The sequence below is a fragment of the Meriones unguiculatus genome, chromosome 17, assembly GCF_030254825.1.
Source record: "Meriones unguiculatus strain TT.TT164.6M chromosome 17, Bangor_MerUng_6.1, whole genome shotgun sequence".
In the NCBI taxonomy this organism is placed as follows: Eukaryota; Metazoa; Chordata; class Mammalia; order Rodentia; family Muridae; genus Meriones; species Meriones unguiculatus.
This window is the reverse complement of record NC_083364.1, coordinates 91,275,673-91,302,334: the sequence shown is the minus strand read 5'-3', so window position 1 is coordinate 91,302,334 and position 26,662 is coordinate 91,275,673. Positions and strand designations below refer to the sequence as shown.

The 26,662-nt window shown below is 37.0% G+C and overlaps 4 protein-coding genes across 4 annotated transcripts; all 4 read right to left on the bottom strand.

Moving 5' to 3' along the window:
• Positions 1-908: 908 nt before the first annotated feature.
• Positions 909-1,067, bottom strand: LOC110542551 (keratin-associated protein 20-2-like). The gene has a single exon (XM_021629124.1). The coding sequence runs from the start codon at positions 1,065-1,067 to the stop codon at positions 909-911; it is 159 nt and encodes a 52-aa protein (XP_021484799.1).
• Positions 1,068-7,385: 6,318 nt separating this feature from the next.
• On the bottom strand, positions 7,386-7,553 carry LOC110544771 (keratin-associated protein 20-2-like). The gene has a single exon (XM_021630613.1). The coding sequence runs from the start codon at positions 7,551-7,553 to the stop codon at positions 7,386-7,388; it is 168 nt and encodes a 55-aa protein (XP_021486288.1).
• A 7,188-nt stretch (positions 7,554-14,741) lies between these two features.
• LOC110542552 (keratin-associated protein 20-2-like) lies at positions 14,742-14,909 on the bottom strand. Its single transcript, XM_021629125.1, has one exon. It carries the CDS (start codon positions 14,907-14,909, stop codon positions 14,742-14,744), a length of 168 nt encoding a protein of 55 aa, XP_021484800.1.
• A 4,839-nt stretch (positions 14,910-19,748) lies between these two features.
• LOC110542550 (keratin-associated protein 20-2-like) lies at positions 19,749-19,928 on the bottom strand. The gene has a single exon (XM_021629123.1). The coding sequence runs from the start codon at positions 19,926-19,928 to the stop codon at positions 19,749-19,751; it is 180 nt and encodes a 59-aa protein (XP_021484798.1).
• Between the last annotated feature and the right edge of the window lie 6,734 nt (positions 19,929-26,662).

Sequence of the window (26,662 nt, the reverse complement as noted above, 5' to 3'; positions counted from 1 at the left end):
TATACCTACAAATAAAAAATAAAGGAAATACATTTATGATATAGTTCTTAAAGACTCATAAACATTTTTTTCAAAGGAGAATCTGCAGATCACCAAGTGTGAATTTTCAAATCTGAAAGTCGCAGTAAGCATATACTCAACAGTTGCTATTAAAATAGATATGAGCCAGAAAATGGGTGTTAAAGCTCATATGAAGTTGAGGGAATCTTATACATAATGGGAATGTGTATGGTAATATGCATAGTCTGAATATTTAGAGAATTGAAATGATAATTCTCAAATATTTTCTAGCAGACAAAATAATTTAGTCTCAAAGAAATATCTGCATTCCTGAATTCAAGGTGACATCACAATAGCAGCAATATGAAGATAATAATAATAAAAAAATCTCTACCGGTACAAGAATGTTTAAAGTTTTCTCTCTGTGTCTTCCATCTCTCTCTCTTCATTTTTTTCTTTCTGCCTTCTGTAATTCCTTCCTTTTTCTTTTTCCTTCTTTCTTTCTTTCTTTCTTTCTTTCTTTCTTTCTTTCTTTCTTTCTTTCTTTCTCTCCTTATCCTTCTCCCCTTTATATACAATCACACATGTGTAAAGAAATAGATATAAATATATGAACATTCATCCACATTTAGGAAGGCTATAGAAAACGATATTTTCAAAAACTAGTTTATTTAGAAGCATATAAAGTTCATAAAAAGGGTAATATCACAAGTAGAGCACATTTTCCAATCCTTTGAAATAACACTGAAGAGCTTCTTGGCAAATATTTATGTATTAAAATTAAAGATGAGGAAATAGGTGAGCATGTATTTTTTACTTAAGTATTTTTAATATAAGACTGGAACTTATGAAATTATTTAAGAACTTCTAATGTGAAGAGAATTGGGATGAGCAGCTGCAAAAATTCTTCAGTAGAAGCCATACGACCAGTACCTTCCACAGCACAGTGGGCGGCAGCAGCCATAACCATAGCCACCATAGCCACAGCCACAACCACAGCCATAGCCATAGCCTAGGCCACCATAGCCATAGCCCAGGCCTCCATAGTATCTGCCATAGTAACACATTGTGTCTGGAGTGGACTGTTCAGTGGAAGACAAGCAGCAGGTTCCTGGAGTCTGGGTGTCACCATCTGCCATGGGCCTTTTATACACCTGGGTTGTTGTTGGGAAACCACAGGCATTGTGGTGTCACACATCTCTGCACTGTGCTTCAGAAAACATCACGAGTGTTGTGAATTATTGGACACACAAGGCTGCATAGCAGAGATAATTGTGCTCTTACCTCAGGATCCCATTGTCAAATGATGAATTTGATGTAATTTTCAGGAATCTAGGTCATTCTTCCTGTAGTTTATTGATATGGCCCATGATTCTGCCAGATAATATAAATCACTACGTTATTTCTTTTTAGTTTTTTTTTCTTTTTTTGAGAGGACTCTGACTTCTCAACATAGACTGTAAAAGCTAGAAGGGGCTGGACAATGTCTTGAAGCCTCAAAGAGACCATAGATGCCAACCTAGGCTACTATACCTCAAAAAAATTATCACCGTAAATGGAGAAGACATGATATTCCAATCAAAACCAAATTTAAACAGTTTCTATCTGCAAAGCCAAGCTTACAGAAAAAACTAAAAGGAAAACTGCATCCCAAAGAGGTTGTCTACATCCAAGAAAACACAGGAAATAAGTAATTCCACACCACCAAAACAAAAGAAGAGAAGCACACACAACTAATACCAATAACATCAATAAAAGAGGAAGTAGCAATCTTTGGTCATTAATATCTTTCAACGTCAATGTCTCAATTCCCCAATAAAAAGACACAGGCTCACAGAATGTATGTGAAAAAACTCTATCATTCTTCTGCAATCAAGAAACACATCTCAGCAGTAAAGATAGACTACCTCAGAGTAAAAGACAGAAAAAAAAGGTTTTCCAAGAAAACAGATTCAAGAAGCAACCTGAGGTAGCCATTCTAGTATCAAGTAAAACAGGCTTTCAACCAAAATTAATAAAAAGTGATGGTAAAGGACACTTCCTTCTAAGAAAGCAAATATCCACCAATATGATGTCTCAATTCTGAACATATATGACCCATATAAAGGGGCACCCATGCTAGTAAAGAAACAATACCAAAACTTAAATCACATGCCAAACCCCTCACCAATATACAGGTTATCAAGACAAAAACCTAAACAGAGAAATAATGAAACTAATAGACACTATTAAACAAATGGACCTAACACGTAGCTACAGAACATTCCATCCGAACACAAAGCAAGCCTCAACAGATATAAGAAGACTGAACTAACTTCTTGTATCTTGTCAGACCACCATGGATTAAATCTGGACTTCAACAACAACAGAAACAACAGAAAGCCTACAAACTCATGGAAACTGAACAACTATACTCAATGACCACTGGGTCAGGGGGAAAATAAGTAAGAAATTAAAAACTTTCTAAAAATTAATGAAAATGAAGGCACAACATACCCAAACTTATTGGACACAATGAAAGCAATGCTAAGAGGAAATTTCATAGAAACAATTACATTCATATAGATATTGGAGATATCTCATAGCAGTAATCTAAAAGCATACCTGAAAGCTCTAGAACAAAAGAAGCAAACACATAGAAGAGGGGTAGACAGCAGGAAGTAATCAAAATCAGGGCTTAAATCTATAAATTAGAAACAAAGAGCACAATACAAAAAAAATCAACAAAACCAAGAGCTGGTACTTTGAGAAAATCAACAAGAAAGGCAATCAATTAGTCAAACTAACTAAAAGGCAGAGAGATGGTATCAAAATTAATGAAATCAGAAATGAAATGGGGAACATAACAGAAAATGAGGGTATCTAAAGAATCATTTAGTGTTATTTCAAAAGCATGTACTCCAGAAACTGGAAAATCTATAACAAAAATGGACAACTGTTATTGATAGATTCCACTTACAAACATTAAATCAAGATCAGGAAAACAATTTAAATAGACCCATAACCCCCTAGGTAATAGAAGTGTCATCAAAAGCCTCCCAACCAAAAAGAGCCCTGGGCAAGATGGTTTTAGTACAGATTACCAGACTTTCAAAGAAGAGCTAATACCAATACACCTCAAATTATTTCACAAAATAGAAACAGAAGCAAAGTCAGTTGATACCTAAACCAAACAAAACTCAACAAAGAAAGGTACTTTCAGACCAATCTCCCTTAAAAAACATTGATGCAAAAAATACTCAGTAAGATACTCACAAACTGAATCCAAGAACACATCAAAAATACCATCCCTCATTATCAAGTATGCTTCATCCCTAGGATGAAGAGATAGTTCAACATATGAAAATCTATCAATGTAATCCACCACATAAACAATTTGAAAGAAAAAAAAAACATGTAATTTTGTCATTAGATTATTGAAAAGCTGTTGACAAAGCCCAACACCTCTTTATGTTAAAAGTGTTGGAGAGATTAGGGATACAAAGCACATACCTCCACACAATAAAGGCTATATGCAAATGATGATAACCAACACCAAATTAAATGGAGAGACACTTAAAGCAATGTCACTAAAATCAGGGACAAGACAAGGCTTCTCACTCTACATATTTCATCAATACAGTACTTGAAGTCCTAGTTAGAGCAACAAGAAAACTAAAGAGATCAAGAGACACAAGTTGTAAAGGAAGAAGTAAAAGTATTGCTATTTGGAGGTGATATGATTTATACAAAAGTGACCTCAAAATTTTACCAGGGAACACCTACAGCTGATAAGTACTTTCACCTAAGTGGCTGGATACAAAATTAATTAAAAAAATTAGTATCCCTCCTTTATTCAAGTGATAAGTAGGTTAAGACAGAAATTAGGGAAACAACACTTTTTACAATAGCTATAAATAATATAAAATATCTTGGTGTTATTCTAATCAACAAGTTAAAAGGCCTTGATGACAAGAACTTCAAGTCTCTGAATAAAGAAATTAAAAAAGATATCAGAAGATGGAAAATCTCCCATGCTCATGGATTGGTAGGATTAACATAGTAAAAATGTCCACCTTACCAAAAGTAATCTACAGATTCAATGCAACTCCTATCAAAAGTCCAACAAAATTATTTACAGACCTTGAAAGAGCAAACAGCAACTTCATATGGAAAAATAAAAGACTCAGGATCTGTAAAACAATTCTGTACAATTAAGAACCTCAGTAGATATTACCATTACTAATTTCAAGCTATACTACAGAGCACTAGTAATTAAAGCCACATGGTATTGACATGAAGAGAAAGATTCATCAATGGAATTGAATCAAAGACCTAGAAATAAACTCACACACTTACAGACACCGTTTTTTTTTTTTTTTTTTTTTTTTGACAAAGAAGCCAAAACCATACAATGAAAAAAAAAATCTTCAACAAATGGTGTTGGTCTAATTGGGTGTAGAAGAATGCAAATAGATCCATATCTATAACCCTGCACAAAAGTCAAGTTCAAATGGATCCAAGACCTCAACATAAAACAGATATACTAATTATAGTAAAAGAGAAAGTGGGGAGGATACTTGAACTCATTGGAACAGAAGGCAACTTCCTAAAGAGAACACCACAAACTTAGGCTCTAAGATATAACAATTGATAAATGGGATTTCATGAAAATGAATAGCTTCTGTTATATATATGACAAAATGACAGCCTACAGAATGGAAAAATATCTTCCACAACACTACACCTGACAGAGGGCTGATATCCAAAATATAGAAATAACTCAAGAAATTAAACACCAACAAAAAATCCAATTAAAAATGGGGTACAGAGCTGAACAGAAAATCCTCAACAGTGGTATGATTAATGGTGGAGAAGCACATAAAAACTGTTTAACAGCCTTTGTCATCAGGGAAATACAAATCAAAATGATGCTGAGATTTCATGCTACAGCAGTCAGAATGGCTATGATCAAAAACACAAGTGACAACACATGCTGATGATGATATGGAGCAAGGAAAACACTCTCACTGCTTATGGGAGTGCAAACTTGTAAACCACTTTGAAAGTCAATCTGGCATTTTCTTAGAAAACTGTGAAGAGTTCTACTTCAAGACCCAGCTATGCTATCTCTGGGCCTATACCCAAAAGATGCTCCAACTTACAAGAACACTTGCTAAACTATGTTCATAGAAGCTGTATTTGTAATAGCCAGAATCTAGAAACAACCTCTATGTCTCTCAACCAAAAATGGATAATGAAAATGTGGGTACATTTATACAATGGAATACTACTCAGCTATTAAAAATGAACACATCATGGAACTTGCAGGCAAATGGATGGAATTAGAAAATATCATCCTGAGTGAGGTAACCCATACCCAGAAAGACACACATGATATGTATTCACTTATAAGCAGATATTAACATTAACTTACAGCAAATCCATGCTACAACCCACAGACCCAAAGAAGCCAATGAGGGCCTAAGGGGGAATGCTTGAATTTTATGCAGAAAAGGAAATCAAATGGGCATCTGAAGTTGATATAGAGAGGAAAAGTGGAGGGTCATGGGGTAAGGGAGATGAGATCAGTTGAGGGTAGAAGGGTAGTCAGAGAAAGGACCAGAGGAGAGAACAGAAATAGGTGGGGTAGAATCTCTGAGACAAGGGTGGCCCCTGACAGTCTATGGGGATGACCCTAGCTGAGATCCCTAACAGAGGGAGATATGGAGCCTGAAGTTGCCACCTCTTGTAGCTAGGTGCAACCTCCAGTGGAGAGAGAACCACAGCAACCCACCCATAATTCCTTGGACCCCAAATTTGTCTTGCCTACAAGAACTGTAGAGATAAAGATGGAGCAAAGATTGAGGAAATGGCAAACCAATGACTGACAACATGGCAGAGAGCCAACCCCTGACATGATTAATGATACTCTGCTATGCTTGTAGACAGGAACCTAGCATAACTGTGTTCTGGGAGGCTTCACGCAGTAGCTAACTGAAGCAAGCAGAGACCCACAGCCAAAAAAATAGGCAGAACTGGGAAAATCTTTTGGAAGACTGGGATGACAGATTGAGAGAGCTGGAAGGGTCAAGGAGACCACAAGAAGACCTTCAGAGTGGACTAATCTGGGCCTGTGGGGGCTCACAGAGACTAAATCACCAGCCAAAGAGCATGCATCAGCTGGACCTAGCCCTGTACACATATGTAGCAGATGTGCAGGATGGTCATCATGTGAGTGGCTTAACAATGAAAGTAGGGGCTCTCTGACTCTGTTACCTGTCTTTGGGTCCCTTTCGCCTACCTGGGCTGCCTTGTCTGGCCTCAGTGGGAGAAGCTGCATTTAGTTGAATTGAAGTGCAAGGGTGGGTTGGTATAGGTACCGCCTCTTCTTTGAGAGGGAGAGGGAGAAATGGGTAGAGGTGGTCATGAGGGCAGGAGTGGAAGGAAGGGAGTTGGGGGTTGGGATCTCGCTGTAAAGTGATTATATAAATAAATTTTAATAAGGACCAAGCAAGCCATAGCAGGATAATACACACACTATTCTATAAAAACAAAGGAATTAAAATCGAAAAAAATATATGAAATATCTACAAATAAGCAGCAAGCAGAAAATTGTTACTAAAATTAGAGAATCATCATAAATATTTTTCTACAGAAAATCTACAGATGACCAAAGGTGATTTTTTCAAAATTGTAAGTCAAAGTCACAATGAAATTGTTCCCTATAACAATCAATAAAATGGAATTTATAAATAAAATGTGTGTTAGAGAATAAGTGAGCAAAGCGAGGCCTTACACAGTGAGAAAGTCTATGAGAAAGCACCTCATTATATAAGGTGCTGTGGAGACTGCAAGATATTTACAGGACAACTTTGTGATCTCAGAGAAATAACTGCAATTCCAAATTCATTGTGGCTTCACAAGTGCAGAAATATGAAGATAATAAAAATGTTTACCAATGGAAGGTTTAAAGGAAAAGTCTTCTCTCCTCACGTTGCTCTTTCTATTTTTATTTCTCTTATATTTGTTCACAATCAAACAGTTACAACCAGACATAAACTCACAAACATACATCCCAATGTAGTAAAACAAACAAAAATTGTATTTTCAAAGAAATACTTTATTATATATAGGTATATGCATATATATATATATATATATATATATATATATACAGAAAATGGGAAATAATACAAGCAGATCACATTTTACAAGGCATGATGATGACAAAGAAGAGCTTTGCTGCAAATCTTCATACAATCTAATTAAAGAAGAGGAAGAGGATGGGCATGTTGTGTTTCATTTATTATCTCTCAGAGAGTTCAAATAAAGATTGGAATTTATGGAAATATTTAAGAACATCTGAAGTGAGGAAAGCTGGAGGGAGCAGCTGCAGAAGCTCCTCAGTAGAAGCCACAGGACCAGTACCTTCTGCAGCACAGTGGGCGGCAACAGCCATAACCATAGCCACCATAGCCATAGCCATAGCCTAGGCCACCATAGCCATAGCCATAGCCTAGGCCACCATAGCCATAGCCCAGGCCTCCATAGTATCTGCCATAGTAACACATGTTGTCAGGAGTGGAGTGTTCAGAGGAAGACAAGCAGCAGGTTCCTGGAGTCTGGGTGTCACCATCTGCCAAGAACCTTTTATACACCTGGGTTGTTGTTGGGAAACCACAGCATTGCAGTGTCACACATCTCTGCACTGTGCTTCAGAAAACATCACAAGTGTTGTGAATTACTGGACACACAGGCTGCATAGCTGAGATAATTGTGCGCTCACATCAGGATCCCATGGTCAAATGATGAATCTGATATAATTTTCAGGTATCTAGGTCATTCTTCAAGTAATTTATTGAATGTTGACCATGATTCTGCCAGATGATATCAATCATTACGTAGTTTTCTTCTTTTTTCATGTGATGGGTTTTTATTACCCCAGGAAAATGTCACTGTGTGACTTTTGGTTTTGCTATTTTGCATAAGTCTTATTTTGAGGATTATGTTTCTTGTTTCTTTTTCATGAACAATAAGATAATTATTGAGTGTTTCACTTGTTACTTGTTGGGCAGTTTCCATCATTTCTTAATGTGTTTGGATATATTCTTAAGCCTTTTGTTTTATTACATCTGTGTTTAGCACCAACAGAAAATATTTATATGCATAGAGAATGTGTTATGTGTATGTACTTGAAAGACAAGGTGAATGTGTGTAAGTGTAATTGTGAAGGGCGTTGAGGGGATGAGCCAAAGTAAGTAATTATAGACATCTGTTTAAATCATGATCAAGTTAGCTTTGCAAAGAAAACATAAACATGAACCATATGAGTTTGTCTATCAGCTGGGGAAATGGTCAGTGGATAAGTGTTTTTACTGTATTAGCATGAAAACATGGTTATAAATCCCCAGAATACAAGTAAAATATTGAGTGTGTTCACATTCTATGCCCCAGGGCTATACAGAGAGAATACAAGAGGATTACTATGACACACTGATTGTCAGCCTATTAAATTGTTCCATGAGAGACCTCATCTCATGGAGTAAAGTTGGTAGATAGAGCAAGGAACTGCATGTATCTATTCATTTACTGTAAAACCTGTGTAACACCACATGCAAATGTGACACAAAATACCTTCCCATGTGTATTCATGCATATAAACAAACATATATATACAGAGGCACATGCACATATACATATGAAACACATTCAGACACGCAAACCTACTCACAAAAGACCTATGCACAGGTTCAAGAACATGCCTCAGGATATGCATACAAAGCAGGCACACAAGCTTAGATGGAATCCACGGTATTCTCCCCGCAAAAACAAAACAAAAATCAATTGTATAGACATTTTAAAAGATACCAAACAAGCCGCTTGCACTTTGTCTCTGTTTGTAGCTGATGGAGAGAATACGGATATGAAAGGAAAAAAAAATCATTGAAAGATTTAAACTGTGAGCTTTTCACAAATTTTCTAAAATATATGTTATGTAAAGTAAAATATTTGTAGTTAAGCATTTAGTTAGGGAGTGTGAAAAAGAGGCAGGTCTATGTAAATGACATGAGATCATGATAAATGTAGCTTTAGGAAATTTTCATGAAACGATTTCCCTTTTATTTTGCAGTATCCAAGCTGAAATTCCTTGGAAAACCTAAATACTATCAGTGGTATAATTGTGACCATTAGATAACAGATAACAAAACCATTATTTTTTGGCTTTTTGTTTGTTTTTTTTGAGACAGGGTTTCTCTGTGTAACAGAGCTCTTGTTGTCATGGAATATCCTTTGTAGAACATGATGGCCCTAAACTCACAGAGATCCTCCTGCCTCTCCCTATTGAGTGCAGGGAGGTAATTAAAGGTATACACCACCATCACTGGCAAAAAAAAAACCCCAATCTTATGCATAGAAATATTAAAAAGTGCCTGTATCTTAAGACATATATATAATATTTTAAATAAAAAGAATATATATTAACTTATATCCACAAAACTACTATGGCATTACAAGAAGCATTGCAAAAGGAGCACATATCTGCAGATTCAAATCTAATATCTACAAAATACAAAGTGTATAACATTGGTTTATAGGTCTGGATTAACAAAATATTCCACCTTCATCCAGTCAGATGTAATTGTCATTATTTCACTTTTCTCAAAAACTGGATTAAGTTCCATTGTGTAAACTTAACAGTTTTTCATTTTATATATTTATATATTTATTTTTTTATTTATTTATAAGCACTTTACAGTCTGATCCCAGCCTCCTTCCACATCTCCTCCCCATCCCACCCTTACACCCTCTCTTTCCATCCCACCTCTCCTTCTTCTCAGAGAAATGTGTACCCATAAGTGGCACACATTTGTCACCCCCAGTCACAGCTAGACTAAGTGCATCTTCTCCTACTGAGGCTAGACAAGGAACCTCAGCTGAGGAAATGGAAGGCTGTAGAGATAAGATGGGCCTTACTCCCCTGGTTAGGGGACTCACTGATGACTGTGCTGCACATCTGTTATAGATGTACCGGAGGTCTAGGTCTTTGCTTGGTGGTTCAGTCCCTCTGAGCCTTCATGGCCCAGATTATTTTACTCTGTAGGTCTTCTTGCAGTATCCTTGACTCCTCTGGCTACATTTATAAGTAAGTAGATATCAGGGCTGTTTCTAATTCCTGGCTATATCGAATAAAGCATCAATGATTATGGATAAGCAAGTGTAATAGAATATAGTATATAATACCTAAGTATATACTTAAGCATGATATAACTGCATCATGTTAGTAGATCTATTTACTACATAACTTTTTAAAGGAAAATCCACACTAATTTCTGCAATGACTGCCACTGTTTATGATCCCACCAACTGTTTTCTTTCTCCAAATAAACAACAGCATTTGTAGTCAATTGTACTTTTAAAAAATATTTATTTTTTATTAATTACAATTTATTCACTCTGTATCCTAGCTGTAACCCCTACCCCCATTCCCTCTCAATTCTACCCTCCCTCTGTCATCTCCTCCCATGTCACTCCCCAAGTCCACTGATAGGGGAGATCCTCTTCCCCTTCCCTCTAACCCTAGCCTATCAGGTCTCATCAGGACTAGCTGCATTGTCTTCTTCTGTGGCCTGGTAAGGCTGTCAAGCTCCCTCAGGGGTCGGTGATCAAGGAGCCAGCCACTGAGTTCATGTCAGAGACAGCCCTTGCTCCCCTTACTAGGGTACCCACTTGGACACTGAGCTGCCATGGGCTACATCTGTGCAGGGGTTTTAGGTTATCTCCATGCATAGTCTTTGGTTGAATTAACAGTCTTAGAAAAGACCCTTGGGCCCAGATTTCTTGGTTCTGTTGCTCTCCTTGTGGAGTCCCTGTCCCCTCCAGGTCTTTTTATCTCCCCCTTCTTTCGTAAGATTTCTGTACTCTGCCTAAAGTTTGGCTGTGAGCATCTGATTTGATACCCTGCTGGATATAGTATTTCAGTAGCCCTCTGTGGTAAGCTCCTGACCTGTTCCTTGCTTTCTCCTTCTTCCAATGTCCATCTCATTTGCCTTTTTGAGTGAGGATTGATCATCTTACCCAGGGTCCTCCTTCTTGCTTAGCTTCTTTAGGTGTACAGATTTTAATATGTTTATCCTATATTATATGTCTAGTGTCCACTTATAAGTGAGTATATACTGTGAGTGTCTTTCTGCTTCTGGGATACCTCACTCAGGATGATCTTTTCTAATTCCCTCCATTTGCCTGCAAATTTCATGATTCCCCTTCTTTTAATTGAGTAGTATTCCACTGTGTTAATGTACCACAATTTCTGTATCCGTTTCTCTGCTGAGAGTCATCTGGGTTGTTTCCAGGTTCTGGCTGTTATGAATAAAGCTGCTATGAACATGGTTGAGCAAATGTCCTTTTTGTATGCTTAAGCATATTTTGGATATATGCCTAGGAGTGGTATAGCTGGATCTTGAGGAAGCGCTATTCTTAATTGTCTGAGAAAGTGTCAGATTGATTTCCAAAGTGGTTGTACAAGTTTACATTACCACCAGCAGTGGAGGAGGGCTCCTCCTTCACATCCTCTCCAGTATGTATTGTCACTTGAATTTTTGATCTTAGACTTTCTGATGCGTATAAGGTGAAATCTCAGGATCCTTTTATTTGCATTTCCCTGATGATTAAGTACATTGAGTGTTTTTCTCCAATTCGATATTCCTCTATTGAGAATTCTCTTTTAGCTCAATACCCACTCTTTAATTGGATTACTTGATTTGTTGCAAAAAGTTCTTGAGTTTTTTATACATTCTGTATATTAGCCCTCTGTCAGATATACTGTTGGTGAAGATCCTTTCCTAGTCTGTAGGCTGTCGTTTTGTTCTGATTCAGTGTCCTTTGCTTTACAGAAGCTTTTCAGCTTCATGAGGTTTCTTTTATTGATTGTTTATCTTAGAGTCTGTGTTGTTGGTGTTGTGTTCAGAAAGTTTTATCTTGTGCCGATGAAATCAAGTCTCATCCCTACTTTTTCTTCTATTAGATTCAGTATATCTGTTTTCATGTTGAGGTCTTTTTTTTTTCTTTTTGAATTTTGTTATCATTTTTTTTTCTTATCATGTTTTTTTTATTTTTTTTATCAGTTACATTTTATTAACTCTGTATCCCAGCCATGTCCCGATCCCTCATTCCCTCCCAGTCCCTCCCTCCCTCCCTCATCTCCACCGTGCCCCTTTCCAAGTCCACTGATAGGGGGACCTCCTCCCCATTCATCTGATCCTGTTTTATCAGGTATCTTCAGGATTGGCTGCAAAGCCCTCCTCTGTGGCCTAACAGGACTGCTCCTCCCTTCGGGGGGGGGGGAGGAGACCAAGAGCCAGTCATTGAGTTCCTGTTAGAAATAGTCCCTGTTCCCCTCACTTTGGGAAACCAATTGGTTACTGAACTACCACAGGCTACATCTGAGTGGAGGTTCTAGGTTATATCCATACATGGTCCTTGGTTGAATGTCAGTCTCAGAAAAGACCCTGTGCCCAGATATATTTGGTTCTTGTGTAGCTCCTATCCTTTCCCCATCAGACTAACTCCCCTTCTTTCTTATGATTCCCTGTACTCTGCCAAAGGTTTGGTCATGAGTCTTTGCTTTTTCCTGTTTGATGTTCATTTTTTTAAATTCTATAATATTCCTTCTCTATATTATAGATTTTAACACATTTCCTGATATTTTAGGACCCCTTTTTATTTAATGGTGGTATTCTATACTGCACAGAGATGTTTTTAGTTTCATGAGGTCATATTTATATTTTGTTGCTTCTAAGCCCTGAGATACTGTGTTTCTTTCCCTGAAGTCATTCCTGTGGCACTGAACTCATTGGTTGGGTTTGTCAGATTCTGTTTCAGTGTGTCTATTTTATGTCAACTCATGCTCTTTTAATTACTATAGCTCTACGGGGATTAAGATATATATATATATCTTAATATATATATATGGGTCAATGTGTCTGGTGAGTGCTAATGCAGAATTGTGACAATATTCAGTATTATCAAGTAGAAAGTTTGTAATGGAACAGGAAGTGTTTATTAGGGTAGTGGACAAAAATATAGGAAGAAAGGGATAAATAACATTAAGGACTTTACAAAAAAGTTGCATGGAAATTTGCTTGTCACTATATATATATTTTCAAAATATTTAAAATAGAGTTACCCTATAATGAATAACAATAGCCACAGCAGAAACCGCAGGATAACAAATAAACTCCCGATGCCAGGAAAGGGCTGCCTCTTCAGGTATTCTTGGTGAATGGTGTCCCTGGGACCTTTAATTGTTGGCTACTGCCAATGCTATTGTTTACTCTCAGGAATCCGATAGTGAGACCCTGTTGATGAAGACAGAGTTGAGACATGGATCTTAAAGAAAAGCAAGCTTGTTCCGACCTGGAAGCTTTATCCCTACTATGTAGCTTTCTTAGTGGTTTAAGGTGTTATAAACCCTACCAGAAGAGAAAATAAGTTAAAATTTTTAATTATGAACTCCATGAGATTCAAAAATGACTGACCTGTCAATACACATGCACAGGTGTGATAACGACATTAACAGCCTTGGAGTGATCAAACCATTTGTGATCGATTTTAAGTTCAACTGGGCATATGCAACCCATACCTGACACCACAGGTGGTTGAAGAATTTGCAAATAAGCACTAAGGGAGAGCCTGATGCATTCTGAGAAATAGACTCCATTTTTAAATTTTAATTTTATTTATATATTTCTTTATTACAAGATTCCATTAAAAAAAGACTCCTTAAAGATGGAGCTGGTTTCCGCCTTCCACCTTCCCGATGGTGAGTGCTCTCTGTCACGAACAACTCCACATTTGGCTAAGGCCGAGGATCTGGCTTGCTTCCATGTATGTGGACCTATCTGCATTGCCCACGTGGCACGCCTGGGTTGGCTACCCAGAGGTTATTTAAGCTGTGGGCTGGCTTTCCCCAGGGTCCGAGGATTGTTCAAGGTTCCTGAATAAACTGCATTGAAAAAAAAAAAAAAAAAGACTCCTAATGATGTAGTTATACCTGTAGATTCAGGAACCTCTCAACTTTGATCAGAGGCATGCCTTGTTGCAGTGGGTGGCAATTATCACAGACAACAAACTGATCAAAATATAGGGGAAAAAAGTGAAAAACAAACAAACACACACACACAAAAACTGTGCTATTCCCAGTTCAACCTGAGAATACAACGGATGACTACAAGAAAACAGTGTTTTACAAACACAGCAGGCAGCTGCTTTTATGAACTCAGAGAGACTGTGACAGCATGCACAAAGCTCAGGCAAGCTCAAGCCAGGAAAATTTCAACATGGTGTCAGAGGTAGGTGCACATTCCTACTTTAAGCTAAGGAGATGTTGCCATATGATGGCTGTCAGGAGCTGGAGAACAACTTTATTTAGGGTGTGGCACAAGGTAGGTCAATTATACTTCACATTCATCTCACCCTTAGTAAAATAATAATAAAAATGTATTTTCAAGGAAATACTTTATTTTAAATCATATATCTCCATAGTATGGGAAAGCATATAAAAATCACATTTTACAACACTTGATGATGACAATGAAGAGCTTTGCTTCAAATATTCATGCAATCTAATTAAAGAAGAGGAACTGGGTGGGCATGTTGGGTTTCAATTATTCCTCAGAGAGTTTAAATTAAGGTTTGAATTTATGAAGATATGTAAAAACATGTGAAGTGAAGAAAGTTTGGATGACGGTGGCAGAATCTCCTCAGTAGAAGCCGTAAGACCAATATCTTCTGCAGCACAGTGGGCGGCAGCAGCCATAACCATAGCCACCATAGCCACCATAGCCACAGCCATAGCCACAGCCATAGCCATAGCCTAGGCCTCCATAGCCATAGCCCAGGCCTCCATAGTATCTGCCATAGTAACACATGGTGTCAGGAGTGGACTGTTCAGAGGAAGACAAGCAGTAAGTTCCTGGAGTCTAGGTGTCATCATCTGCCAGGGGCCTTTTATACAGCTGGGTTGTTGTTGGGAAACCACAGGCATTGTGGTGTCACACATCTCTGCACTGTGCTTCAGAAAACATCACGAGTGTTGTGAATTACTAGACACACAAGGCTGCATAGCTGAGATAATTGTCCTCTCACCTCAGGATCCCATTGTAAAATGATCAATCTGTTATAATTCGTGTCTCTAGGTCATTCTTCATGTAGTTCCCTGAATACAGCACATGATTCTATCGGATGATATAAATTATTACATAATTTTTTAAAAATTTTTACATATGTTGTGTTTTCATTACACCAAACAAGAAGATCAGGTTTTTTTTTTTTTTTGTTATTTTAACTGATTCTTATCTTGATGATTATGTTTCTTGCTTCTCTTTCATGAATTATTACTGGCTATTTTATTTGTTACTTGGCAGGTAGTTGGCACCTTGTATTAATGTGTGTGGGTTTATTCCTAAGCATTTTCTTTTATTTAATCTTGCTTTTAAAATCAACAGAAAATATAAGACCATTTATATACATACATGTGTTATGTGTTTCCCTTTGAAGCCCATGTTAAAGTCTAATAAGTGTTTTGTTTGTTTGTTTTTCTTGTTTTATCCAGGAACCTCCACACCAATTTCTACAGTGGCTGCAAAAGTTTGTACTACCTTGGTTGGAGAAATAGTCTCATATGTATGGCTATAACCTAGAACCCCTACTTGGATAAAGCCCATAGTAGCTCAGTATCCAAGTGGGTTCTTTAGTAAGGAGAACAGGGACTGTTTCTGACATGCACTCAATGGCTGGCTCTTCAACAACCCCCCCCCCAAGGGAGGAGCAGTCTGGCTAGGTCACTGAAGAGGACATTGCAGACAGTCCTGAAGAGACATGATAAGCTAGGGTCAGATGGAAGGGGAGGAGGTCCTCCCCTATTAGTAGACTTGGAAAGGGGCAGGGAGGAGATGAGGGAGGGATGGTGGGATTGGGAGGGAATGAAGGAGGGGGCTACGGCTGGGATACAAAGTAAATAACCTGTGATTAATATAAAAAAATAAAAATTATTATAAAAAAAGAAAAAAAAAGTTTGTACTACCACCAAGTGCAAGTAAATATTTCCCTTTCTCAAAGTCCACATTAGCATTTTCATCCACTTGTGTTTTTCATATTAGCCGTTTTGATTGAAGTCAGAAGAAATTTCAAAGTAGTTTTCATTTATATTTCTCTGATGACTAATGATACTAAGTATTGCAAAAAATGTTTCTTTAACTTTTATATTTTATCATTTGAGAGATGCCTGCTTAGTTCCATTCTCTATTTAATGATTGGACTGTTTTTTTTCTGTTTATGTTAAATTTTTTAGTTCTTTGTTTATTCTAGATACTAACCTTCTTATTGATGTATAGAAGTTAAAGCTTTACCCTCTATTGATTAACCCTCTCTGATTGATGGTATTCTTTACTGTACAGAGCTTTTTAGTTCCATGAGGTCACATGTATATTTGTGGCTCTTAAATCCTGAGTTATTCCTCTAAAGTACTTTCCTGTGGTAGTGAGTTTATATATTATGCTCTATTGCAGTCCATGGATCAGTTCACCTGTTATTCCATAAATACCATGGTGTTTAATTCTATGGTTTTGTAGATGTCAAGATATTAGTAAAGGGTCTATGGATGTGTCTATTTTGGTTACTACACAAAGGAGTTGAGATACATTGAAGAATTTGGTATCAAGGGGTAAAAGTTATAATGAAGTAATGGAGGAAAAAAGGGTTAAGTAGGTTGGTGGATGGGAATGAGTAAATAAATGGTGGATAACTAACACTAAGGACATTACAATAAAGTTATGTGGAAATATGCTTGCAATTGTAGAAGCTTCCATTTACAAATTCTGCATACATGTGCATGGCCTTGTATTAATACTGATCTCTCTGAAGTTATGTTAACAAACAGCATGGTACTCATACTGAAAGTAGGTACATTGGTCAATGGAATCAGACATATATATTCATGTTCACATATATATTCAAAATGGAGTTACCCTATAGTGGGCCAAACAATATCCATAGTAGCCACCACAAGTTAACAGGCCCAGTGTCAGGAATAAGTTATCTCTTGAGGAATTCTTGACAGGAGAGTTCCAGAGACCTCCAAAAATTACAGGCTATTGCTAGTACTATTGTTTACTTCCAGTACCTGAGAATAAACCCTGTTGCTGAAGACATAGTTGAGATACAGATCCTGTTGAATGCAAGACTGTACTGACATGGAAACTTTACTCGTATTACCAGCTTTCTTAGTGCTGTAAGGTGTTATGTGCACTACAAGGAGATAAAATACTTTATTAGTTATAACTAATTGCAGAATCTACAGAAATGACTGCCTGTCAATCCATATACCCATCTGTAACACAATCATGAAGAGCTTGGGTGCAATCAACTCCTTTCAGACTGAAATTTAAGTTTAATTTCAAAAGATGCAACCAATTCCTGGCACCATTACTCAGTAAAGAACCTGCGAATAGACAGGTCCTAGATCTAAGGGGAGAACCTAGTGGCGATGTTCTGCTAAATAGTCTTGGTATTAAAGGATCTTGTTATACCCACAGATTACTGCACCTCTTAGTTTTTATCAGAAATGTGCATATGTACAGAGAATGGTGATTATCACAGAGTTCCAAAACCAGTCAAAATATACAGAAAGAGACTATGGAATCATCAGCCTCAAAGAGGACACACACACACACACACACACACACACACACACACACACGAGAAAGAGAGAGAGAGAGAGAGAGAGAGATGCACGTGCACATGCACACACTGAAGGGAAATAGAGGGATAGATCAAGCATAATTAAAAGGACACTAATGAATCATTACTTTTTAGACATAGCACACCAGTTCCATGAATGGACTCATAGAAGTTATGGAAGGTACTCATAAATCTTCTTTTTAACTAAGAAGCTGTTTGTCTTTCATAGCTGCCAGAATGTAGACAGTCAGTTTCTTTAAGGGTGTGGCCATGGATTGCTCAACCACACTTCAGATGTCATCTGTCCATATTAGAGAGCAAAGTCAGATAAAAAAAAAAGTACACACGGTTGATCAGTCCTAAAGGGGGTTGTCTTGAGAAGTGGTAGAGAAAGACATTTTTTTTTCAAATACAGTGTATAAATTTCTCTAAGAACTAATAACATGAGAAACGTCTAGTGAAACAGATTCTTTACTTATTCTCATAAATAATTGAATGTGACTTCAAAAGCACAAGCCTGAAAAATAAAACAGTAAAGTCTGTTTGTCCTCATCAAAAATGATCTGCATAGCAGGACAATCCACATATTACTCTATAAGAAGAGTAGAAAGTTGATAACCAAAACTTACATGGAAAATCTATAAATAAAAATCATGAAGAAAATAAATTGATATTATAGTAGCTAAATAATTATCTTAAATATTTTTTTCAAAGGAAAATCTACAAATCACCACGGGTGGATTTTCAAATCATAACTGAATGTTATAATGAGATTGTTCTCCACATTTTTTATTAAAGTTGACATTAGAAATCAAAGGGATGTTAGAGAAGTTTAGAGAATTTTGTGCTCAGTGGGACATGTATGGTGACACTCTGCAGAAGACACTTTGGATACTCTCCCCAAAATATTCAGAGAATTAACTTGTGATAGTTCTCTAATTTTTAAACACAGACAAAAGAATTTGGTGGTAGATAAATATCTGCATTGCCAAGTTCATGTAATATCATGACAGAAGCAATTTGAAGATAATGAAAATGTCCACCAATATAAGAATGTATAAAGAGAACATTCTCTGTCCTCTCCTCTTCTTTCTTCCTTCTTCTTCTCTCTCTCTCTTTCTTCCTCTTCTCTTCTTCTTGTTATTACAACATTTTATAATTTGTTCACTTTGTGTCCTAGATGTAGCTTCCTCCCTTTTTCTCTCCCTCCTACTCTCCTATTCCTCTCCCCTAGTCCACTGATAGGAAAAGCCTGCCTTTCCTCCTGTCTGAGCTTATCAGGTCCTATCAGGACTACCTGGATCCTCTTTCTCTGTGCATTGGGTAGGTCATTCTACCAGGGAGAAATAATCAAAGAGCAGGCAATCTAGTTCATGACAGAGATTGTCTCTTCTTCCCTTACAAGGGAACCCATATGGAAACTGAATGTCTGTGGGCTACATCTGAGCAGGAAGTCTAGGCCTTTTCTATGCATAATCTTCTGTTGATGCATCCTTCTCTTCAGCACCGCCCCCCATCCCTTGGGCCTAGCTTTTCTTTGGCTTTGTTGACCTCCTTTTGGGGTTCTTGTCTCTTCCTGGTTCTTCTATATCACTCTTCTTCATAGAACCCCTATGCTCCATCCAAAGTTTCTATCTCTCTCTTTCTTTCTTTCTCTCTTCCTTCTTTCTTTTTTTCTCCTTAATTACTCTCCCACTTATATGCAATCATATATAAGTAAAGAAACATATAAATACACAAACATTCATCCCACATTTAGGAAAACAATATGTTTAAGTAAATAGTTTATTTAAAAGAACATATGTTCATAAAAGGGTAAGACTACAAATGTAGCACATTTTCCAAGGTATTACAATGACAGTGAATACCTTCTTTGCAAATGTTTATGCAGTAAAATTAAAGAAGAGGAATCAGCTATCATGTGTTTTATTCATTTTTCCCCTAAGTGAATAGTATAAGTTTTCAATTTATAAATTTATTTAAGAACTTCTGAAGTGAAGACAGTAAGAAGGAACAGCTTCAAAATTTTCTCAGTAGAAGCCATAGGACCAGTACCTTCTACAGCACAGTGGGCGGCAACAGCCATAACCATAGCCCCCATAGCCACCATAGCCAAAGCCATAGCCACAGCCACAGCCATAGTCATAGCCATAGCCTAGGCCACCATAGCCATAGCCCAGCCCTCCATAGTATCTGCCATAGTAACACATGGTGTCAGGAGTGGAGTGTTCAGAGGAAGACAAGCAGCAGGTTCCTGGAGTCTGGCTGTCACCACCTGGCAAGGGCCTTTTATACACTTGGGTTGTTGTTGGGAAACCACAGGCATTGTAGTGTCACACATCTCTGTACTGTGCTTCAGAAAACATCACGAGGGGTGTGAATGACTGAACACACAAGGCAGCATAGCTGAGATACTTGTGTTCTTACCTCAGGACCCCATGGTAGAATAATGAATCTGTTATAATTCAGGTGTCTATACCATTCTTCATTTAGTTCACTGAATATAGCACAGTATGACATGATTCTGTCATATGATAAAAATCTTTACACAGTTCTTTTTTCTTTTTACATGTGTTGGGTCTTTATTATCCCCTAAAATGTGAGTTTTTTCCTTTTATTTTTGTTATTTTAAATGAATTTTATACTGATTATTTCGTTTCTTGATTCTTTTTCATGATTATAAGCTTATTATTATCTATGTTATTTGTTACTTGGTGGGTAGTTGGCATATTTCCACAATGAGTTTAAATTTAGTCTTAGGCATTTTGTTTTATTACATCTTTCTTTGAAAACTCACAACAATATAAGACCATACATATGCATTAAGCATATGTGTAATGTGCTTCCCTTTGAACATCCATGTGAAAGTCTTGTAGGTGTAACAGTGAAAGGCCGTATGCTTTGGGTGAACCAAGGTAAATATTTATAATCTTTTGTTTAAATGATGGTCAAGTTAGTGTTTTAGAGAAACCATAGACTTGTAGTGTTATGAGTTTATCCAACAGCTGAGAAAATGGTCAGCGGATAAAAATACTTGATATAAAAGCATGAGAACATAGTTATACATGCCCAGAACCCGAGTAAAATGTTGCGTGTGTTTACCTTTCACACGCCAGTGCCATATAGGTAGAATATAAGAGGATTACTATGAAATGCTGATCTTTCATGGAACTATTTGGATTTCTCTATGTAACAGAATTAGCTGTCATTGAATTCCCTTTGTAGAACATGCTGACCCTAAACTCACAGAGATCCTCCTGCCTCTCCCTCTTGAGTGTTATAATTAAACGTGTGCAACACCATCACCAGCAAAAGCAATAAAACATTTTTTAACAATTTGTTCCATGAGAGATAAATATCATAGGAACAAAGTTAGTAGACAGAGTTAAAAAAGTGATATAATGTGTTCATTTGGCAAATACAAACATCCATTCATTTACTCAAACACCTATGTGCTTACACCACACACATACATGACACAAAATACATATATATATATATTTATTTATATATGCATATATGCATATACATATGAAACGCAAATTTTTGCACAGAATTTTGATGGACAATTGCCAGAATATACTTTGAAGTATTCATATGTAACATTCACACAATTTAGTTGGAATTTCTGTTATACTCCTATCAAAACCCAAAACCAAACTGAAACCAACCAAACCAAAACAAACCAAAACAAAGCAAAGAGTAGAGTAAAATAAAACAAAAAACAATTGTTTAGATACTTAAAAAGAAAAAAAAAGACCAAACAAACCACATGTACTTTGTCTCATTTTGTAGCTGATGGAGAAAATATTGTTATGAAAGGTGAAATTCCATTTTTGAAATATTTAAAATTTGAAATTTTCACAAACTTACCAAGATATATGATGTATACAACATACTATTTGTAGATGAGTATTTAGTTAGGAGTTGACAGAGAGACAAATTTATGTAAATGAGGTGACAGCATGATAAATGTAGCTTGTGGACAATTTCATGAAAAGATTTCCCTCTGATTTTGCAGTGTGCAACCTGAAATTTTTCGGACCCACGAATATTGTCAGTGACCATTAGACAACAAAACTAGTACTGTTCTTCTCCTTCTTCTTTTCTTCTTTTTCTTCTCTTTTTGCTCTTTGGTCTTTCTGGTTTTTGAGAAGGGGTTTCTCTGTGTATCAGAAAACTAGCTGTCATGGAATCCCCTTTGTAGAACATGCTGACCCTAAACTCACAGAGATCCTCCTGCTTCTCCATCTTGAATGCTGTTATTAAAGGTGTGCACCACTATCATTGGCAACAACAACAAAACAGACTTTTTAATATTATTTTATTCATACATTCATTTATTACAATTTATTCACTTTGTACCCCACTGCAGCCCCATCCCTTATCTCCTCTCAGTCCCACCCATGATATAACTGGATGTCTAAATGTAGAAAAATCCAAATAGACCCATATTTATCACCCTGCACAAAGTTAAAGTCCAAGTGGATAAAAAACCTCAATATAATACCAGACACACTAACTCTATTAGAAGAAAAATTGGGGAAGAGCCTTGACCTCATTGGCACAGGAGACAACTTCCTGCACAAAACACCAACAGGACAGGTTCTAAGATCAACAATTAATAAACAGAACCTCATGAAACTGAAAACTTCTGTAAAGCAAAGGATACTGTCATCCGAATAAAACTACAGCCAACAGACTTGGAAAGGATCTTCACCAACAGTATATCTGACAGAGGGCTAATATCTAAAATACATAAAGAACTGAAGTAGTTGAACACCAACAAATCAAGTAATCTAATTTTTAAAAAGTTTTGTGTATAGAAATATAAGGAAAAGTGGCTATATCTGGAACGATTTATAAAATATTTATTATTTTTTTATTAATTACACCTTATTCACTTTGTGTCCTTCCATAAGGCCCTCCCTCTTCCCCTCCCGATCCTACCCTCCCTCCCCCTTCTTCACGCATGCCCCTCTCCAAGTCCACTGATAAGGGAAGTTCTCCTCTCTTTCCTTCTGATCTTAGTCTATCAGATATCATCAGAAGTGGCTGCATTGTCATCTTCTGTGGCCTGGTAAGGCTGCTCTCCCCTCAGGGGGAGGTGATCAAGGAGCAGGCCAATCAGATTATGTCAGAGGCAGTCCCTCTTCCCATTAATATATAACCCACTTGGACACTAAACTGCCATGGGCTACATCTGTGCAGGGGTTCTAGGTTATCTCCATGCATGGTACTTGGTTGGAGTATGAGTCTCTGGGAAGACCCCTGTGTTCAAATTTTCTGGTTCTGTTGCTCTCCTTGTGGAGTTCCTGTCCTCACCAGATCTTACTATTTCCCACTTCTTACATGAGATTCCATGCACTCTGCCCAACAGTTGGCGATAAGTCTCAGCGTCTGCCTTGACAGTATGCAGGGCAGAGCCTTTCAGAGCTCCTCTCTGGCAGGTTCCTACCTTGTTTCCTGTTTTCTTCTTCTTCTGATGTCCTTCCTCTTTGCCTTTCGGGATGGGGATTGAACATTTTAGTCAGGGTCCTCTTCTCTCTTGATTACTTTCTTTAGATGTACAGATTTTAGTACGTTTATTCTATATTACATGTCTATATGAGTGAATATATACCATGTGTGTCTTTCTGCTTCTGGGACAGCTCACTGAGGATGATCCTTTCCAGGTCCCACCATTTACTTGCAAATTTCATGATTTCCTTATTTTTCATTGCTGAGTAATACTCCATTGTGTAGATGTACCACAATTTCTGCATCCATTCTTCAGTTGAGGGTCATCTAGGCTGTTTCCAGTTTCTGGCTGTTACAAGTAAAGCTGCTACAAACATGATTGAGCAAATGTCCTTACTGTGTACTTGACCCTCTTTTGGATATATGCCTAAGAGTGGTATGGCTGGATCTTAAGGAAGCACTATTCCTAGTTGTCTGAGAAAGTGCCAGATTGATTTCCAGAGTGGTTATACAAGTTTACATTCCCACCAGCAGTGGAGGAGGGTTCCACTTTCTCCATAGCCTCTCTAGCATGTGTTGTCACTTGAGTTTTTTATCTTGGCCATTCTAATGGGTGTAAGGTGAAATCTCAGGGTCGTTTTGATTTGCATATTCCTAATGGCTAATGACGTGGAACATTTCTTTAAGTGTTTCTTTCCCATTCGATATTCCTCTACAGAGAATTCTCTGTTTAGCTCTGTTCCCCATTTTTTAATTGGATTACTTGTGTCTGGTTTTATGTTCAGGTCTTCAATCCACTTGGACTTTAGTTTTGTGCAGGGTGATAAGTATGGATCTATTTGCATTTTTCTACATGTAGACATCCAGTTAGACCAGCACCATTTGTTGAAGATGCTATCTTTTTTCCATTGTATGTTTTTGGCATCTTTGTCAAAGATCAGGTATTCATAAGTTTGTGGGTTTATTTCTGGGTCTTCTGTTCAGTTCTATTGATCCACCATTCTGTTTCTATACCAGTACCATGCAGTTTTCCACAGCCACCTTGGTACCTTAACATCACAAAGACCCAACAAAGAAAGAGAATTTCCGGCCAATCTCCCTTATGAGCATGATGCAAAAATACTCAACAAAATACTTGCAAACTGAATACAAGAACACATCAAAGATATCATTCACTATGACCAAGTAGGCTTCATCCCAGGTATGCAGGGGTGGTTCAATATACGGAAATCCATCAATGTGATCCACCATATTAACAAATTGAAAGAAAAAAAACACATGATAATCTCCCTAGATGCTGAAAAAGCCTTTGACAAAATCCAACATCCATTCATGTTCAAAGTATTGGAGAGATCAGGGATACAAGGCACATATCTAAACATAGTAAAGGCGATATATAGCAAGCCTATAGCCAACATCAAACTGAACGGAGAGAAAGTTAAAGCAATCCCACTGAAATCAGGGACAAGACAAGGCTGCCCACTCTCTCCATATCTCTTTAACATAGTTCTGGAAGTCCTTGCTAGAGCAATAAGACAGTTGAGGAAGATCAAGGGGATACAAATTGGAAAAGAAGAAGTCAAATTATCACCATTTATAAAATTTTAAATTAAAGAAATATACATGAACTTGTATCCACAAAACTACTATGTCATTACAAGAAGTTTTGCAAATGGAACACTTATTTGTGGATTCAAAGCTAGCATCTAAGTACATTGGCTTTAGGTCTGAATTATGTCACTGTTTCATTATCATTCAATTGTTCAAATTTTAACAATTTCACTTTACTCAATAGGTTGACTATTTTCCCTTTTGTAAACATAACACATTTTAATATACATTTATCTGTACATGGACATCAAGGCTATTTCTGTTTCCTGGACATACTGAATAGAGCAGTAGTGATTATGGATAAGCAAGTAGAATAGGATATAAAGACCTTTGTGTTTATACCTAAGCATGATATAACCGGATCATGTAGTAGATCTATTTATAGAATTTGTTTTGAGGGAACTCCACACCAATTTCTGCAATGATTGCATCAGTTTGCCCTTCCACCAACTGTAAGTATATTTGGTTTTTCCAAGACCACACGAATATTTGTAGTCATTTGTGCTTTTCATCTTAGCCATTCTGACTAAGATCAGAAGAATTTTAAAATTGGTTTTGGTTTGTGTCTTTTTTTTTTTTTTTACTTTTCTATGATGTTGAACATTTTAAAAATGTTTCTCAAGCATTCATATTTCATTATTTAAAGATGCTTGTGTAGTCCCATCTTCTATTTAATACTTGGTTGAAGGCAAAATGTTATTTAGTAGTTTAAGTGCTGATTTCTGTACCCTCTATATCTGGTTGCAGTCCTTGTTCTGAGAATCTCCTGTTTCCATTTTGTGTAAACATTGCTCCACAATTTTCACCTGATATGTCAATAAAGAGGCTTGACAGCCAGTCGCTGATCAAGGGAGAGAATAGGGCTTGGTTTCATGACAAGCAGAGGAGGTAGAGGTTAGAGGATGGTGGGAATTCATCCCTGGGAGAGATGCAGGAGACATCAGGAGAGAGAGCTGGAACAGAGAAAGCTACTAAGTGTGGGTGACTCTGAGATGTATGCTCGAAGGAAACCAAATTAACTTAGATGGTTAAGAATAGAGTAATAGCTTCTCAGTTCTTGTGCTTTGAAACTTGTTAATATATTAGAGACTCAAATATTTATGTGTTAGTCAGATAACAGAGAAATTGAAAGACAGACACAATCATAAAAAATAAACCTAACACTTGGGTAGTTTTCTATCTTGATGTTTACTTTTCTTTCTTTCTTTCTTTCTTTCTTTCTTTCTTTCTTTCTTTCTTTCTTTCTTTCTTTCTTTCTTTCTTTCTTTCGTCTCAATATTAACCTTCTCTCAGATGTATAGAAGTTAATGTTGATAATTTAGGGATCCTTTTACTTGAATAGTGGTATTCTTTACTGTACAGCAAATTTTAGTTTCATGAGGTCACATTTATATGTTGTCGCTTCTAAATCCTGAGTTACTGTGGTTCTTTCTCTGATATCTTTTCTGTGGCACTGAACTCATGTGTTTTACATACGGATTGTGGTTCACTTTGTTTATTTTATGTCAGTACCACATAGTTTTAATTACTATGGCTCTTTAGTGGTGGAGATAATCATATGGGACAATGTGCATATATCTGTGATGAGTGCTTTCAAACAATTGAGATAGAATTCAGTGTTATCAAGGGGTAAGAGTTATAATGGAACAAGAAGGGTTTGGTAGAGTAGTGGATGGGAATTCAGGAAGGCAAACATACTTAACACTGATGCCCTTACAAGAAAGTTTTACGGAGACCTGCTTGTCCCTGTAGAAGCTTGCATTCCATAAATATTTGAAACGTACTAACCCTATAAGGAGGCAGCAAGACCCACACTAGACACTGAAAGCTAACAAATAAAAATTCCAGTGCCAGGAAAGTTTACATCTTTTGG